At 41.8% G+C, this 17947-nt stretch overlaps 2 protein-coding genes across 2 annotated transcripts; both read left to right on the top strand.

Moving 5' to 3' along the window:
• The first annotated feature begins 2302 nt into the window (after positions 1–2302).
• Positions 2303–5651, top strand: LOC106999672 (beta-defensin 106A). The gene is made up of 2 exons (XM_028852322.2): positions 2303–2389; positions 5403–5651. Exons 1-2 carry the CDS (start codon positions 2341–2343, stop codon positions 5549–5551), a joined length of 198 nt encoding a protein of 65 aa, XP_028708155.1. The 5' UTR covers positions 2303–2340; the 3' UTR covers positions 5552–5651.
• Positions 5652–12637: 6986 nt separating this feature from the next.
• Positions 12638–17783, top strand: LOC693962 (beta-defensin 104A). The gene is made up of 2 exons (XM_001083286.5): positions 12638–12744; positions 17317–17783. Exons 1-2 carry the CDS (start codon positions 12687–12689, stop codon positions 17475–17477), a joined length of 219 nt encoding a protein of 72 aa, XP_001083286.1. The 5' UTR covers positions 12638–12686; the 3' UTR covers positions 17478–17783.
• The last annotated feature ends 164 nt before the right edge of the window (positions 17784–17947 follow it).

Genomic DNA, 17947 nt, shown 5'->3' with positions numbered 1-17947 from the left:
TGGTGTAGTGGAAAGAACACCAGGCTAGAGGTTGAAAGAGCAGAGGCCATGCTAGTTTCTGCCATACTAATGCAGGGGCTGGAAGCTAGTGACTCCTTTCATCTCTTCCAGCTTCTGTTTTCTGGGAGAAGATAAGAACCCACTCACAAATTCTGCTTGCCTCTCAAGGTTTTGTAAGAATCTAGTATGATTATAACGCAGAAGTGTTTTGAACATGTGGAATGCTTAGAAGGAGGCCTGGTACCATGTAAGAACTCAGTAAATGTGAACTCTCACTTTTCTAGCTTTCATTTTTATTGTCTACAAGTATCACAGGGAGAAAAGGAGGGGCAGCAATCATTTTGTCCAGTTAGTTCTGAGTCCCCTTTCCTGTAAGATACCACTTCACACACCAAAGCCATAATTACTGCATATTTTAAATTCATTAAGGAAATGGGTATTGGCCCAGATGTGTGGCTTATGTCTATTATCATAGCTTTTGGGGAAGCTAAGGCAGGTGGATTGCTTGAGACCAGGAGTTCTGAGACCGGCCAGAGCAACACAGTGAGACCTTGTCTCCACAAAAATAAATAAATAAATAAATAAATAAATAAATAAATAAATAAATGTTTTTAATTTGCTAGGCACAGTGGTATGTACCTGGAGTCACAGCTACTTGGGAGGCTGATGTGGGAGGATCGCCTGAGCCAGCAGTTTAAGGCTGCAGTGAGCCATAAGCATGCCACTGCACTCCAGCCTGGGCAACGGAGCGAGATCCTGTTTCAAAACAACAACAACAACAACAACAAACACCAAAAAAACACACAAAAAAAGTGGAATGAAAAGCAAGATTTATACCATCTTCCCCTCAAATAAGTTCTGCTTATTCCTACCCTGTTGCCTATATTTACGTGATGTTCTGTTCTTCATTTCTGTAATGTAAAGTAGAAAAAATTTTAAATATAGACTACAAAGTATACGACTTACAAAGTATATGACCTTGGATAGGTTGCTTAATTTGATGAACCTCAAGTTTCCTAACCCTTAAAATGAATATATAATTATGGTACTTAGTCACAGAGCATTTAAGAGGCTTGCTGAGATAAGGTATATAGAGTACTTAGCAGAGTTCCTGGCTACTATCACTAGTACTACCTGCACATTTCTCTCTATTCAGCCTTGAACCTAAGTTTTCTGTAAACACTTTTTCAAGTTCATTAATTCACCATGAACCTTTTCTGACCTATGCAGGAAGGCAGTCATTTTTATGTTGCTGCTGTGACTTGCAAACAATTCAGATTCAGAATCCAAGCTAATGCCTGTATACATAGGGGCTAGGGCCGACTCTCCGGGCGTTCAGCTTTTAGGCATTTTGTATAGCCTGCATCAGGACCAACCTCCTAGGTAAATGCCCAGTGCAGTCACAGCTCTCTGCCTTAACTTGGGGTTTAATGCTCTGCAGTCACTGTTTTGAAAGTCTTAAGAACTTTACCTTTGAATATATGCATTGTAAATAAGTCTGATGGGACTGTGGAGCATGCTCTGGGACTTTGGAAGCATGGCTTATGTGCACTCCAGACTACCTTTCCCTTTTCACCTTCCTGGGAGTATTCTTAGCCACTCGTCCCTCACTTTTGGCACCCTGGGCCCCACCTGGCCTCCCCCTTACTATCCTCTTCCAGCAACCATCCACCCCACAGTGGCCTGGCTGTGAATATGCAAAGGACTGGAGTTGAGTGTCTAAGCCCTGAGTGTCTAGGGCAAGGCATGATGGTTACCAGCCCCTTGCTATGCCAACGGCGCCATTATACAGGTGGGCAGCGTGGCAGGACCCAGCACAAAAAGCGTGCAGCATACAGCAAGATTCAAACTTTTTAACAAATATATGCTTAGTTCAAGCCCTTTGCCAAGTTTGCAAAGCTCAAAAAGACTGAATCTGGAATTCAGATTCCACCTCACTATGGTTCATCAGCTCTTAACTGAAGCATTGAGATATTGTATAATTACTCTCATTTTACATATGAGTAAACCAAAAGCTGTTCAGAAGCACAGCCAGGATTAGAAATCAAACTGCTGGACTCCAGATTTGTTTACTTTTTCTGTGTCTGCCTTACTCTGTCCTCCCTTCATCCCCACTTTCCTTCTTGAAAACTTTCCAGAATCAGAAAAAATGATGAGCTGTAGACTGAGTGACACCCACTGAGGTTGGCTGGGCTCTGCGCAGCAGAGCATGAAAATCTTCTCGTTTCTGATAAGCCTCACTGATCAAGATGTTACTTGGTCTGGAGAAATGTATAAATGCGGATGTTTGCTGCTCTTTCCTCATGAACACGGCGCTGATCTCTCAAGACGCTCCCAGTCATGAGGACTTTCCTCTTTCTCTTTGTTGTGCTCTTCTTTCTGACCCCAGGTAAAATGGGCATCTTTACAGGGAAGGTGATCAGAGGCGGTGTCCCAGAGAGAGGGTCCCCTTCAGTGAACGCCTGGGTGTGATCAACCCCATCTACTACAAGAGGTGATATCCCCCAACGCCTCTTCTGTAATTCCTTTGCATTTTACATTCTTATCTAGGAGGGGCTGTCACAGGTTTGAAAGAGTAAAGGAAGGCCAGGAAACATGTCTTTTGGCATCCAGTCTCATGCTCACTAACAAAAACAAAAATTGAAAAAAAATTAAAAACAAGGATAGCAGTCTATGAACCTTTCAAAATATAGTTATGGTAGAGATTGAGACAGGTAAGGAGGAGAGAGAGGTAAAGATCTGAGCTTAGAGACACCTATGCATGCATGCCAGTCATGGCAACAGGTAAAGCAGCATAACTTGGACTGCCATTTCTTAATCACATATCATCAAGCCACGTACTGTGATGAGAGTTTCACATAAAATGCATCTAGTCTTCCAATGCCAGTGCCTTTAAGGAAAACTCTATCCTACCTCTAATTTAATGGCAGTTAGAGAAAATCTTTTTGGGTTTGAAGGTCCATTTTACAAATTTTATTACAGATGCAGAAATTGTGCCTCAGATGGGCTGCTTCTCAGAGTCATATAGATAACCAAAACAAAGCCAGGGCAGGAGCCCAACTCTCTTGCCACAGTAAGAGGCATTAAAGACGCCCTTCCCATATCAAAACTCTCTTCACTTTCTCCTGCTCCCGAGAATCTCCAATGGCTCCAATTGTATCCTCTCCAAAATGAAGGCGTAAGACTAGGCTCATGTGAGCCTCCAGAGACCTAAAGAAAGGGATTCTCAGAGCCCACAGTAAGTCCCAGTTTGTGCCAGATGCCAGTGATATACGATCCCATGTGTAATGCTCAACTTTTCACATCAGCTGCTCATAGCTCTGGTCTGTTTTGTGACAAGCCTGTGAGAGGAGATTCTGTGTCAGGACACGAGGATATAGGACCCACCGTGACCTATGCTGTATTCAGGCCACTGGCTTTGATGTGCACGTTGAAAACTGGCCAGAGGTATCTTTTTCAGATCACTCATACTTATTATATAATTAGTCAAAAAAAGATGTTTAAAACTATAAAATTATCTATTAGATAGTACTATAATTATAAAATTATAGATAATTATTTACTATAATTATTATATAATTATAGATTCTTATATCTATCATTACATAACACTTGTTATATAATTATTAGATAACCTAATAATTATCTATTAGATATACGATAGTATAATACTATACTATAATTGAATTTAGAGAAAATCTTTTTGGTTTAGTATAGTATTATAGTATAGCATAGTATATACTATAATTATTTACTAGTATTATAATATGGTATTATACTATAATATTATTATAGTATAGTATAGTATAATATAGTATAATGTAATATTATATTATAGTATAATATTATACTAGTATTATATACTATATAGTATTATACTAGTATATATACTATATATATATATATATATTTTTTTTTTTTTTTTGAGACTCTGTTGCCTGGGCTGGAGTGCAGTGGCACAATCTTGGCTCACTGCACTGCAACCTCTGCCTCCCAGGTTCACGCAATTCTCCTGCCTCAGCCTCCTGAGTAGCTGGGATTACAGGCACGTGCCACCATGCCCGGCTAATTTTTTGTAATTTTAGTAGAGATGGGATTTCACCATGTTGGTCAGGCTGGTCTCAAACTCCTGACCTTGTGATCCACCCGCCTCAGTCTCCCAAAGTGCTGGGATTACAAGTGTGAGCCACTGCACCCGGCCAGATACTATATTATACTAGTATATTATTACTAGTAGTATTATATACTAGTATATAGTATAGTATATATACTAGTATAATACTATAGTATACACTTTTATACTAGTATATGCTATAATACTAGTATTTTTATAGTATATATTAAGCTATACTATAATACTATACTAAACCAAAAGATTTTATCTGAATGCCACACTGTAGTCTATAGTATAGTATATTAGTATCTGCCTTACAGTAAGGCAGAGAGAACATAGACCCCTGGCAGTGAGAGCGAGAGTTCATCGAGCTTTGAAATAGTGGAGTATTTTCACTTAGGAACTGATGTGCTCATCCTGGATAATGCTGGCACTCATCCATCTGGCTGTAAGTTTTACGTAGATGTGAATTAGGCACCTTTATATGTTGACATTAAATATATGTACATTATAGTATAGACATTAAATGCAATCTCTGTACATCTGATGCCTTCATTATGTATACACAAATTGGGCAACTCTAAAATGTTGATCCTGGTAAGACGTGCTGTCTGTCCTTAACTTGAAGCAGGTTGCTCTTGAGACTGCTACTGATAAAGCCCTAAGGTGGGAACTGGAATTCTATGCAAACTGAACAGAGAAAATCTTAGAAAAGCATTCCGAACATGCTGCACCCTCCTTCTCTAAAGCACAAGTTTTCCACAGTCGATGCTTTGGTGGAATATGGAGGAGAAATCAGGCTGAGCCTTCCAAGCAAGTTTCTATCTAGCACAGTAAACTCATTTTCTTTTTGTATCTTTATCCCTTCCTTTGCTCTGGTCTGGAGCTATCTCCTCAGTCTCAGCTCCTGCTCTACTCTCACCAGGTAGCAGCCTCTAAGAGTGCACTGGGAAAAGGAGCCACCTCTGCGAGTGTTTATGGGAACCAGTTGATAATTATCCCCAACAGATTTCGATCCTAGAACCATAGCTTAGGTTTCCCAAAGCTCCTACACAGCTTGGTCTCAAATGCTGAAAGACAAATGTATTCTTTCTGGTATTTCACCCTGTGTGACTACAAGACTGAAATATCAGATAAAAATCAGGTCCCCTACCATCTCATCGACCGGTAGAATATGGCACTAGGACAGCTTGTGAAAAAATCTTCACCAACTAGTCATACAACTGTATCTGGTAAACACGCGTGTCTGAAAAGGGAATTAATCCAAATGGCTCCTTCCCTCGTGTAGCCAAGAATGCATTTTTTGATGACAAATGCGACAAACTTAGAGGGACATGCAAGAACAATTGTGAGAAAAATGAAGAACTTACTTCTTTCTGCCAGAAGTCTCTGAAATGCTGTCGGACCATCCAGACATGTGGGAACACTACAGACTGATGCAGAAGATTTAGGTTTCCAGAGACGCATACATAACCTAGCTTCATTTTACTCTTGCCTCTACTGTAAGCAGACACTTTAATAAATATAAATGACTGTCTTTGCTCGGTTTGTCAAGTGTTTCATTTAGAAAGAAGAACAACACTGCCTGACCTTGATGCTCCCTCCATCCTGGTTTGTTTTTCTATCATTCTGGGATAAAGAAATTTTCCCAAAGCCATATGATATTTTCCTTAAAAGAGGACTAGAAGAGACTAGAAATCAACAAATCTCTAGCCTGTACTCAGCCAGTTGGGCCTTACTAACCTATTGAGATGAAAGAAGTAAACAAAAGTAAAGAAAAAAAAAGGGAGAAAGTGAGGTAGAAAGAAGATGAATAGGTAATGAGCACACTTTAAAAAATTTTTTACCATCGTGCCATATGCCCACATAGATGAGCACACATTTACATGAATAGCTACATGAACGACAAATTGATGGATAGGCAGTCCATTTATCAAGGACTTTTATGTGTCACACACTCACCTGTCTAAATTAATCGTCATGACTCCATGTCTTTAATTGGGACTGATTAAATATTTCCTGTAGACTTGTTCTCTCCACGTAAATCTGAGATAAAATTTACTGACAGGCAGGGGGGTTGTAAATACCTCTATGATTCTCAGTAACTCCAGTGATTTAGATCCTCTTCCCCAAATCACTACCTACTATTTTCCTAGGAACTGGCTGACAATTTACCTTCTGATTCTAAGCCTCAAAATTACTGTTACGGTGGGAATGTGTTCTTCCAAAATTAATGCTGAAGCCTAATTCCCACTGTGGTGATTAAGAGGTGAGGCCTTTGAGGAGGTGATTAAGCCTGGAGGGCCCTGCCCTCATGAATGGAATTAGCACCCTTATAAAAGAGGTTGAAAGAAGCTGCCTTGCTCCTTCCACCATGGGAGGACACAGAGTTTGTCTCTTCAGCCACATGAAGGCTGAGCAACCAGATGCTATCTTGGAAGCAGAAACTGGGTCCTCAGGATATAACAAATCTTTTAGGGGTCTTCCAGCCCCTAAAACTAAGTAATAAATTTCTATTGTTTACAAATCACCCGGTATAAGAGATCTTATTATAACAGCATGAATGGACTGAGACAATTACTCAGTTTGAGTAAGAATTTCCTGTCATGTTTCCAATGCTTAAGAGTTAGTTTTGGTTTCCTGCTGGCTCAGAAATCTTGCCTTACCTCCCCTTTAATTTTTCAAAGTCGATAGATTTAATTCTATTATAATCAATAACCCTTTTATGGAAAGGATGTTTTAGTTACACTTTGTATTTTGAGATAATTGTAGATTCCTATATAGTTCCAAAAAAATAAGAATAATACAGAAAGGTACCCAGATCTTTTACTCTATTTTCCTCAACAGTAACATCTTTGTAAAACCATAGTGCAATATCACAACCAGGATATTGACACTGATGCACAACATTTCCATTATCAGGAGGACTTCTCATGTTACTCTTTCAAAGCCACTCTGCCTTCCCTCACACCTCCACCTCCTTCTTAACCCTTGTATAAGTGATTTGTTCTCCATTTCTACAATTTTATCCTTTTAGGAATACCATATAAATGGAATGTATTAGATTGATTTTTTTCAGTCAGCATCACTTTCTGAGGATTCATCCAGGTTGCTGCATGTGTCAATAGCTCTTTCCTTCTCATTGCTGGGCAGTATTCCAGGCTATGGATGAACCACAGTTTGTTTAATCACTCCCCCATCGTAGGGCATCTCTCTCTCTCTCTCTCTCTCTCTCTCTTTCTCCCCCCTCCCTCTCTCTCTCTCTTCCCCCACTTCATCACTTCCTCTTCTCCTCTTTCCCTCTCCTTCTCTTTTGCATAGGGAAATCTAATTGTTCAAGCATCATTTGTTGAGAAGACTGTTCTTCCTCCATTACATTACCTTTGCTTCTTTGATAGACAGCAGCTGCTTTGGTCTTTTCTGAGCTATCCATTCTCTTCTATTGATCTCTTTGATCTATTTATTTATTGCTTCACCCCTCCCACACTGCCTTCATCATTGCAGTTTTATAGTGAGTCTTGATATAACATAGTGTAAGTTCAGTGTATTCATCCATTTTCACACTGCTATAAAGAAATATCTGAGATGGGGTAATTTATAGAGAAAAAGAAGTTTAATGGACTCAGAGTTCCACACAGCTGGGGAGGCCTCACGATCATGGCAAAAGGCAAAGGAGGAGCAAGGTATGTCTTACATGGTGACAGGCAAGACAGCGTGTGCAGGGGAATTGCCCTTTATAAAACCATCAGATCTTGTGAGACTTCCTCATTATCATGACAACAGCACAGAAAAAAACCCACCCTAATGATTCAATTACCTCCCACCAGGTCCCTCCTATGACTCGTAGGGATTATGAGGGCAACAATCCAAGATGAGATTTGGGTAGGGACACAACCAAACCGTATCATCCACCAACCTACCAACCTTGTTCTTTTCAGTATTGTACTGACGATCCTAGGTCTTTTGAATCAGTCTGGAAATATCGACAACATATCTTGCTAAAAGTTTGATTGGGATTATATTTAATCTATAGATCAAGTTGTAAATAATTGACACCTTAACGTTAAATTCTCCAATATATGAACACAGAATATTTCTCTTGTTAAAATAATTAAATGAGAGGCATTGAGACTGAGGGAGCTTCAGTGCGCTCGGTTTCTACATAAACAAACTAAAACCCAACTTAGTTAGAATAGTAAAAGAAAACTTTAACCAATCAGAAACCACCAACTAACCTCTGACAAGGGACTGTCAACTGGAATGATTCGAATAAGGCTTTTACTCCACTTTAACCAATTAAATGTTTTATTTGCCGTTCTTCTATTTTCACCCTATAAAAGCCTTTTTTTCCCTCGTGCCTCTTTGCCTGAGCCCCAGAAGACTTGTGACTTGGAGCCTGCCCTATTCTTAAATTGATACCTGCTCAAAAGAAAACTTTAAGATGTTTGTGTGCCTAAGTTTATTTTTTAACAGTTCTATTGTCAGAAGAGGGACCCAAGGAAGCCCTGATGGTGGTTCCTGGGACAATGAGTAACCAGATGGAGTTACCAGCTGAGCCCATTATACTCACTGCTTTCTCTCTGTGTCTGGATCCAACAGAAGCTCAACTGGGTTCAACAGAAGGTCTTAAGAAGGTAGGGTTTGGGGAAGACAAAGAATCATGAGTTCGTCCTTATCCAAGTAGTCTGGAACCTCTCCATCTGGGACTCTAGCTACGTTCATGTATAAAAATTATGAACCCAGAAGCTGTGTTTTTCTAAATAAATGTGTAAACTTTCCTAATGACAACTTAGAATTACGGTGGTCACAGTGAAGAAATTTTAACCTAAACAGTTATTCATCTATAAGCTACATTGAAAGAGAAGTGATCTTAAATGCCTCAGAAAAAAATGACATATGTTTTTAATTGGCATGCAGAGGCTTCTAAAAGACTAAGCAAATCAAAACTTGCCTTTCTTAAAGACTCTTTGCAAAAGGCAAATTAAAAGCTTAAGCACTTAATCAGTGATGATAAAAAATTGTACATGGACTCACTCAACTCTGAATACTCCTTCTTTTCCTCCTCTCTCTCTTCTTCCTCTGCCTAATTACTCTGATTCCACCAACCTCTTCACTCAGCTGCCTTTCTACTCTGAAGATGAGAAGAAAGTTAGGAAAATGCCTTCTAAAGTTAGGTCCTCAGATCAACTGTGTCTGCCTTCTTTAATTACCTTTATGTCTTGGTCAAAATCCGAACTGACGGAAATCGTGAAAGACTTCTCCAACTCAAAGGAAAACCACCAGGAATTTGCTGAGGAATTTAGAATCTTCATTTAAGCATATAATCCATGACTTCCTGATCTTTGTCAATTTATCCACATGATACTGGGACCTGGTCCAGCCTGCAAATGGAGGCGATGGCTGAATGGAACTAACCTGAGGATGATATTAAGGATCTTATGTCTCAGACAGCTGCAAGGGACAAACAAAAATGAGGCAGGGGAAAAGGAAGCATTCTATAGTCTTATAAGTAAATCTCATCTTTACCTGGGCCTGTGTTCCTGCACTGTGACCGCCAAGAGAATTTTTTTTTTTTTTTTTTTTAATCTCTATCACCAGGCTGGAGTATAGTGGCACGATCTAGGCTCACTGCAACCTCCTCCTCCTGGATTCATGATTCTTCTGCCTCAGCCTCCCAAGTAGCTGGGACTACAGGCGCATACCAACACATCTGGCTGATTTTTAATTTTTTTTAGTGGAGATGGGGATTCACCATATTGGGCAGGCTGGTCTTGAACTTCTGACCTTGTGATCCGCCCCCCTCGGCCACCCAAAGTGCTGGGGTTACAAGCGTGAGTCCCCATGCCCGGCTCACAAGAACTTCTTAGCTACCCCCATCCCTCAAGTGAGACAGGAAGGTCAGATGGGGCTGGAGTAGGGAAACGTCTTCCCTTCCAGGTGGGATACGGCTCTAGTAAAACCGTTTTTCCTGCAGAGGAGGAGGCTTTTGTTATGGGGAATCCTCTGGACGTGTTTCACAATATCACTCTTCACGTCTTTCAGAGCAACCAGGGCTTCCATTCTGGCTCTTCACCATGATAACCTTGGGGGCTTCCTGGATTTAAAACCCAGGATAGCAGGGGTTGAGAAGGTAGAGCTTTGACCATGGTCTCTAGTAGTTTTTCACTCTCCTAAATGTCCACGTTCAGCCTCCAGCAAGTTGTCAAAGTTACCGTATGTGTCCCTGCTAGTTTATGGTTTCAGAGCTTCCATTCCGGGTTAGCTCGTCTCAGCTGTGACTCCAGATTTCCAGGCAATGGGTTTGCCCTGAGACCTCAGTGGCCTAGTGGGTTCAAGAAAAGTCATTGATTTCTCCTTTTATTTGGCTTTCTTTTTTCTTTTTTTAAGAATTAAAGTAGTGACTTTCAGTCTTTTTACTTGTAGTTACCAAAACCAGAACTCTGAAATACTTTATACGGACTCAGCAAAAAAGCTTTTTTTTTTCTCCTGAGAAGATATAGGATTTCTTTTGAAGTTTGGTTATTCAGTCCCTGTATATGAATTCCTTTTTTTTTTTTTTTGGAGAGCTACTGAATATTTATTATCATCAGAATTTTTTAATTTTCTTCAGAATCCTGGTCACATAGATGACCTTGAATATTAGCTGATTTTTTCCCCTTGAGGCCCAACATCAAAAATTACTAAAGCCTAACATGTGGCAGGCTAGGAGGGTCCCATGGCTCCTGCACGTTTGTGCTTGCTGTGTGTCTGCTGTAGGGAGAGTATCCAACGGCCTCCACCTGCTGCATATATGTAACCTGCGGCAGGATTCCCATGGCTACCACTCTCGCCCTGACTGCTTCCAGTAAGTGAATAGGCACACTGTGGACTAGAGCTGGGCCATGTCTGCTGGTGTAGGACAGTCTTGCACTGGGGTTCCCCACTGGCAATGCTGAAATTTTCTGCACTGCAGTCTGAGGCTCCCCCGACTCCAAACCTTTTCACAGGTGTTAACTGACATCACCTTCTGAAGATTTTCCCTACTCAATCTTACTCCCTCCCCGCTCCATCTTTTCATTTTGAATTTTTATTTTATTTTTTTTCAGAGACAGGGTTTTGCTCTATTGCATACACTGGAGTGCAGTAGTGCCATCATAGCTTACTGCAACCTCGAACTTCTGGGCTCAAGAGACCCTCCTGCCTCAGCCTCCCAAATAGCTGGGACTACAGGGACACACCACCATCCCTGGCTAATTTTCTTGTTGTGTAGAGATGGGGTCTGTCTATGCTGTCAATGATGGACTCAAACCCCTGAGCTCAAATGATCCTCCTCCCTCGCTCAGCCTCCCAGAGTGCTGGGATTTACAGGTATGAGGCACTGCACCTGGCCCACCTTTATTTTTCACAGGCATTTCCCAGTAAATTTATTTCCTTTCTAATTCCTGTTGATATATGCTTCATGGAGCACCCAAACTGGCACAGTTTGTGATTTCTGATCTTCTATTCTATTCTATTACCCTGTAAGGAGACCTGGTTTTCTATCACATTCTCCCCTAAGTGAGAACTCTGGGGAAGACACACTGACTGCTAGATTTTGCTTAGGATGTACAAGCAACGTATTTCTGTCAGGTTTTGCTTAATCTGTGCTCTAGAATGAGGAGAGCTTAGTCAAGAATGTCAGCTTCCAAGATTGGATATTTTTGCTTTCTCTAAAACGTTTTATTTTATTTTAAGAGTTATATTTTGCCTGGGGTGGGGTTGGGGTTAAATCCAGGGAGCATATACCCGGGGTTGAGGGCAGGGCATATGCTCTCTGGAAGGTTAAAGAGGAAGGTTATGTTTCATTTGGAGCCATTGTTAGAAACACAGCATTCCTATAAATCGTCTCCTTTTAACCTCTCTTCTCACTCTTGTCCTCCTTTTCACCCAAGTCCTAAGTCAGCCTGATGCTCTGTGGTTACACATCCCACCCTTGGACAATGCCCACCATCAAGTATTCCTTGTTGTCACGTGTCATCCTCATCCTACACGCTTTCTATCACAGAAATGTGCTGGGACCCTCACGCATTTATGGCCTCCCCATGCTCCATGCCATTCTTCTCCTTGACATTGTGTGTTTCTTTGAATGTTTACTTCAGAGAGGTCTTGGGGGTGATGGACTTCGATTCCATTACCCACACCACCGTTTTAACAAGAATCTCCTGACTGAAACTTACTGAAACGGAAGAGAAAGTCGTCTCACCAGAATCGAGGGATGTCAAGGCTGGAAGGTATCTTAGAAATCATCTAATCCAATTCTTGCTTCAGAAATGATTCAAGGAAGCAAGTGAAGTGACTTGGACTTGACCTATGCTAATCCTGTCTCCCCACCCTCAACACTGCCCTGCTGACATTTCTGTAGCCCCAACACCCCGCGCCCCCGCCAAACACACACACTGTGCCTTGGTGAGTGTTCACCAAGGAACGCTGCCTTTTGATAAGCCTCAGTAATCAGGAGCAGGTACAGCCTCTGCCCATAAATACACCTGCCCCGCTCCTGCCTGGGGTGATTCCCTCCAACTTCCGTCTGCTTCTTGCCAGCGGCCCCAGCATTATGCAGAGACTTGTGCTGCTGTTAGCCATTTCTCTTCTATTCTATCAAGATCTTCCAGGTAAAAAGAGACTCTCAGCTGGAAATGTATACAGTTGCTGGGGATGACAGGTGGAGAAGAAAAACATTTGATTTAGAAAATAAATCCTGAAGGATGGAATAACCTTATTCAATCCCAGCCCTTTTCTCTTTGTTTTCATTGGGTCCATTAGTAAAATGCAGTACGTGGCAGTCCTTGTATGCACCTTACAGCCACAAGGCTTACTAGCTCAAGGAGGAAAAAAGAAACGTAGGGATCAGGAGTCCTGGATGTCATTGGCCCCCTGGCCACACACGGTAACAATTCCTCATGGAGTCCTCAGCAATGAGGACTTACTAGCCATGCTTGTTCCATTGCAGGTCAGAGGTAATTATTCATTGTTGATTTTGTAGAATAAGATGCCTTCCCCCATCCTCTTCCTTCTGAACAGCTTTACTCTGCACAGAATGGATGCCTACTCATCCTCCTAAATTTTGCAACTTTTCATATGAAGTCAGATGATTAGGATTAAAGGGAATGCAGTGATTTTAGTAGGCAAGAATATAAATTACTGACAACACAAATAGCAGGTGCCTTTGAACTCTGCTAAGCAAATTTTAAAGTTAGACTAAGAGGTCAGAAATCTTCTGACTCCTGCGTTATTCTATGTCCCTAGAAGCATATATTTCTTATCTATTTGGAATGGATATGAGAGAGCACATAATCTAATCTTACAAGCTGAGCAACATTCTTTTTTTTTTTCTTTTGAGACAGAGTCTCAAAATGTTGCTCAGTTTCTTTTACAAGCTGAGCAATATTCTCTATAGTACAGTGAGAGAAAATAAGATTTTTAGAGTTGCTTAATAAGACTAGCAGTGCTGGGACGAAACCAATTGTTTTGACTCATAAAGGCCATCGGATCTTCTCTTCCCAGCTGCTCAGTCAATTTTGTGGGGCTTTGACAGACACTCAGCACCCATCTTTTTCCCCTTCCAGGCTGTGCCTCTGCTGTGATTCAGATGGGTTAATGATTTTTTTCAGAGGGTACCTGTTTAGGTTAACTCTTCCTTGTTCTTTCTTCCCGTGTCATTTCCCAAAGACACTTCTGTGAAATTCTGCTATGAGCATGTTCCAGGTCTGTCAAAATATGGTAGCAATTTATCAAAGAACAGGTTTTCTTCAACCTGTGATCCCAAGACAAAGAACATCTTGGGATGGAAAGCCTGGGTCAGGGATCCCTCCAGATCCCCAAGAATGCACCACAGAGCTGGCTGCCATTACCTGCACTGAACTGCTGAGGACTGGGTCAGACTGGTCTCTGTAGTCTAATTCTGAGAAAGACCCTTAGCAGGAAGAGGATTTGGGAGGGAAGTGGCAGAAGTGGGTGAGGTTGAATGACATGCGCTGCCCGCCTCCTCTCCTGCCACCCCTACTTTGGGTAAGTTTGGCTGTCACACACTGTCAACCCCTCAGATACCCACAAGGACTGGGGATGGGGGCTGTAAACCAAAAATAAAATTCTAACCCCACTTCCCAACCATCCAAATGGACTCCCTCCTCAGCCAGGGCTCTTAAAATTTTATCTGGTTAATTTAATCTGGTTAAATTTAATCTGGTTCAGGCCATGAAAGGAAGTGGGGGTCAGACATGCCTCATGATACTTTCCAGCATGAACATCAACACAGACTTTAAGTCTGATAAGAAACATTTTACAGCCTGTTCTCTCTGAAGCCTGCTAGCTAAAAGCTTCAACTGCATGATACAACTTTGGTCTCCACAACACAATCTCTTGTCGCAACCCAAACATTCCTGTCTATTGATCCCAGGTCTTTAGACAAACTCAATCGTCAACCAGAAAATGTTTAAATTTACCTATAGCCTGGAAGGCCCCCGGCCACACCCTCCCACTGTACCGCTGCAGGCCCCCCTAACCGCCCCCCACTTTGAATTCCCACCTTTCTGGACCAAACCAATGTAAATCAGCCAGGTGTAGTGGCTCATGCCTATAATCTCAGCATTTCGTGAGGCTGAGGTCTGCGGATCTCTTAAGGTCAGGAGTTCGAGACTGGCCTGGCCAACACAGTGAAACCCTGTCTCTACTAAAAATACAAAAATTAGCTGGGTATGGTGGCGCATGTCTGTAATTCCAGCTACTTGGGAGGCTGAGGCAGGAGAATCGCTTGAATCCGAGAGGTGGAGGTTGCGGTGAGCTGAGATCATGCCATTGCACTTTACCCTGGAAGACAGAGCGAGACTCTGTCTCAAAAAAAAAAAAAAAAAAAAAATTAAATCTTACATGTATTGGTTGATGTATTATGTCTCCCTAAAATGTATAAAAGCAAGCAAACTATATCAAAACCACCTTGGGCACATGTCCTCAGGACCTCCTGAGGTTGTGTCACAGGTGTGCTCTCAACCTTGACAAAATAAACTTCTACATTAACTAAGATCTGAGACCTGTCTAGGAGTTTCTGGATCTATAGAGCAGAGAAGGAAAATTGCTTATGCAAGAAAGAAACTAGTGTAGTGTAGACTACCCTGGAATGTATTTATTGCTTAGGATGTATTTATTTTTCAGCCTCAGTGTATGGACTGTATTCTCCCTTTCGCATTCTGTTTACTCAGACTATAAGACACACCCACTGGGTTTTTGTTCCAGCTTTGACATATAAGTTGCTGTGTGACCTCAGTTTAGTCACTTTCCTTCTCTGAGCCTTAATTCCCATCTCTGAATAGATGGCCTGTGAGGGCTCGCTTGAAACTGACAGTCTAACATTTTAAAGGTTGTATTCTCTTCCTAGTCTATTCTTCTTCTCCCTTAATGCTAAGCTTTGTTTTCCCTGAGCAAGCATGTTGTCCTTCTTTTCCTCCTATAACTACAGGTTGTAAAGTGGCCTGCCACAGATAGGTCAGAAGGCACATATCTGCTGCCCAACCTCCACACTCGCTCAGCATGACACACATCGCAGCCCACCTCCCTCCTTTCTTCATTGCCTTGTACTGTGACCACAAGGGCTTGCTTTTGAATGAAGGTTACAGCAAAACAGTCTTTCCTCGTCACCCACTGTGGGGCCATTCCAAATATAAACCCGTTCAATATCCTATCAAACACAAGAATTGGTCGAACTTCCTTTTAGTCCCCACCCACATCCTGGACAAAGAATCTTGACACCTAAGCATCAGAAACAGGAGGCTTCTCTTTACCGGAACGAGGGAAAGACATAAAACCCTGGTGTGAGGATTAGCAGCCCGTTTCAGTTCTCCTGCCCCGCTGCTTTGTGGAAAATGAACAGATGCAACAGGGGAGAAGGACTCAGGGCTCAAGTGAAATTAGGACCCTTGGGCCCCGACCTCTGCAAAGAGGTCCACTTGCAGCTCTGACTCTCCTCTCCTCGGGGTTCCTCTGACACCCTCCCCCAAGCCTGGCTCCTGCTGAGTTTGCTAGAGAACCTCATGCAAAGCCCTCTCCAGCGAGGCTCTCTCCGTCCACCTTACACTGTCCTCCCTACCATCAGCCTTGCTTCTGGCTTTTCCTGATATCTCTGTGAGATCCTATCAGTGTGGCATGTGAGATAATGAGCTTTACAAAGCTGCTTTTAGCCTCAGAGAGCACACCCTGAGACTGAGAAACTAAATCCATGTCTCCTGAAAACTGCTCTGGGCCAAGGGCCAAACAATCCGGATTCTGCTCCTTTCTAGTTTCCTCCACTCTACTTGCATCCACTCTAGTTTCCTCCTGTCTAGTCTATCCAATCATTCACTCACCAGGTCCTTACTGAAAACAGGCTATGTTCCCAGTGCCAGTTACACAATGGTAAGCAACATAAATAAACATGGGCCTCATTGTCGGGAGGTCGTAGTTCCATTGAGAATACCAAACAATAAAATATACATACATATACACATATCTATATCTATATTTAGGTATGTATGTATCTCTCTCTTTCCCTCTCTATATATGTATCTCTCTCTCTATATATATATAGATACATAGATATATAGCTACAACTTGTGATAAGTAATATAAAAGACTAACAAATACATAGGGAGAAAAATAGTTTTGGGGCATTTAAATACATGAAAAGACAGAGAAAGATATGCCCAATATTGGGATCTTAAGGTTGAGATATAAAAGTTCAAAGAATCCACGTATGGGAAGAAAAACCTTCCAGGCAGAGGGGACAGTGCACGTGAAGGTACTAGGATAGCAAAGAGTTAGCTCACACGGAACAGAAGGGAGGCTGGCGAGGGTATCATGGACAGAGTGAGGGCCACAGTGGAATAGCATGAGTTTGAAAAAGTGGCCCAAGATCAGATCATGATTGCTTTGGAGACCCAGTAAGAGGCTTGGTGAGATTTAATCAAAAAACAATAGTAAACTGTTGTAGGGATTTTGAAAATAGGTGTGGCATGGACTGATGTGTATTTTCAAATACATTGGGAATCAGAGGGTCAAGTCGATCGTGTAGAAAAGTGGAGGAGGATGGGGGTGCAGGAAAACCTCCACCACCATGCACTAACATTCTCTATCCCCCTCCGAAAACACCTTCTGCCAAAGCCTTGCCTTTTGGTGCCAGTGCGCAATTAATCACAGTGCCATATCCTGTTATCTAGTGAGAAGTGAATTTGAATTGGACAGAATATGTGGTTATGGGACTGCCCGCTGCCGGAACAAATGTCGAAGCCAAGAATACAAAATTGGAAGATGTCCCAACTCCTATGCATGCTGTTTGAGAAAATGGGATGAGAGCTTACTGAATCGTACAAAACCCTGAAACGCAGTAGTGCTGGTCCCTAGAGTCGCTGGAAGCAGGACCTCAGTAGCTTTCCTTCCTGTGGCCTTGCAGCAAGGGCATCCCCATTGCAACCACGGATTCAGTTATCAAACAAGGTTTGCTGAGCTTCCACTCAATGCAAAGCCAATATAGGAGATTGAAGAAGAATACAGCCTGGAAAGCCCCTCTGGTTGTGATAATGGAGAATAGTAATGGAGGTTAATCATGAGTTTCAACACTGCATAAGTCGAACCAAAAATATGTCTACCTAATCAGCTATAAACTGAAGAAAAACATCATTTTTATTCTGATAATGCTGGTTTTCTTTTCTGATCAAAAGTTTTGCTCAGAAGTTGTATATGTCTTTTGTTAATTAAAATGGAAAGTAAATCAATGTTAAGTGTGCCTTGTTTAGAATACACTGTATTTCAAAACATAGACCTCTGAGGAGAAAAACAAAAGAAGTGATG

The sequence above is a fragment of the Macaca mulatta genome, chromosome 8 (assembly GCF_049350105.2).
Source record: "Macaca mulatta isolate MMU2019108-1 chromosome 8, T2T-MMU8v2.0, whole genome shotgun sequence".
Lineage (NCBI taxonomy): Eukaryota > Metazoa > Chordata > Mammalia > Primates > Cercopithecidae > Macaca > Macaca mulatta.
This window is presented reverse-complemented; position numbering and strand designations above follow the sequence as displayed.

Bases quoted from the DNA above. Each gene is read 5' to 3' on its own strand.
- LOC106999672 (XM_028852322.2), top strand. From the start codon at position 2,341: ATGAGGACTTTCCTCTTTCTCTTTGTTGTGCTCTTCTTTCTGACCCCA. The intron at 2,390-5,402 runs GTAAAATGGGCA...TCCCTCGTGTAG, and splicing joins GCTCTTCTTTCTGACCCCAG to CCAAGAATGCATTTTTTGAT.
- LOC693962 (XM_001083286.5), top strand. From the start codon at position 12,687: ATGCAGAGACTTGTGCTGCTGTTAGCCATTTCTCTTCTATTCTATCAA. The intron at 12,745-17,316 runs GTAAAAAGAGAC...CCTGTTATCTAG, and splicing joins ATTCTATCAAGATCTTCCAG to TGAGAAGTGAATTTGAATTG.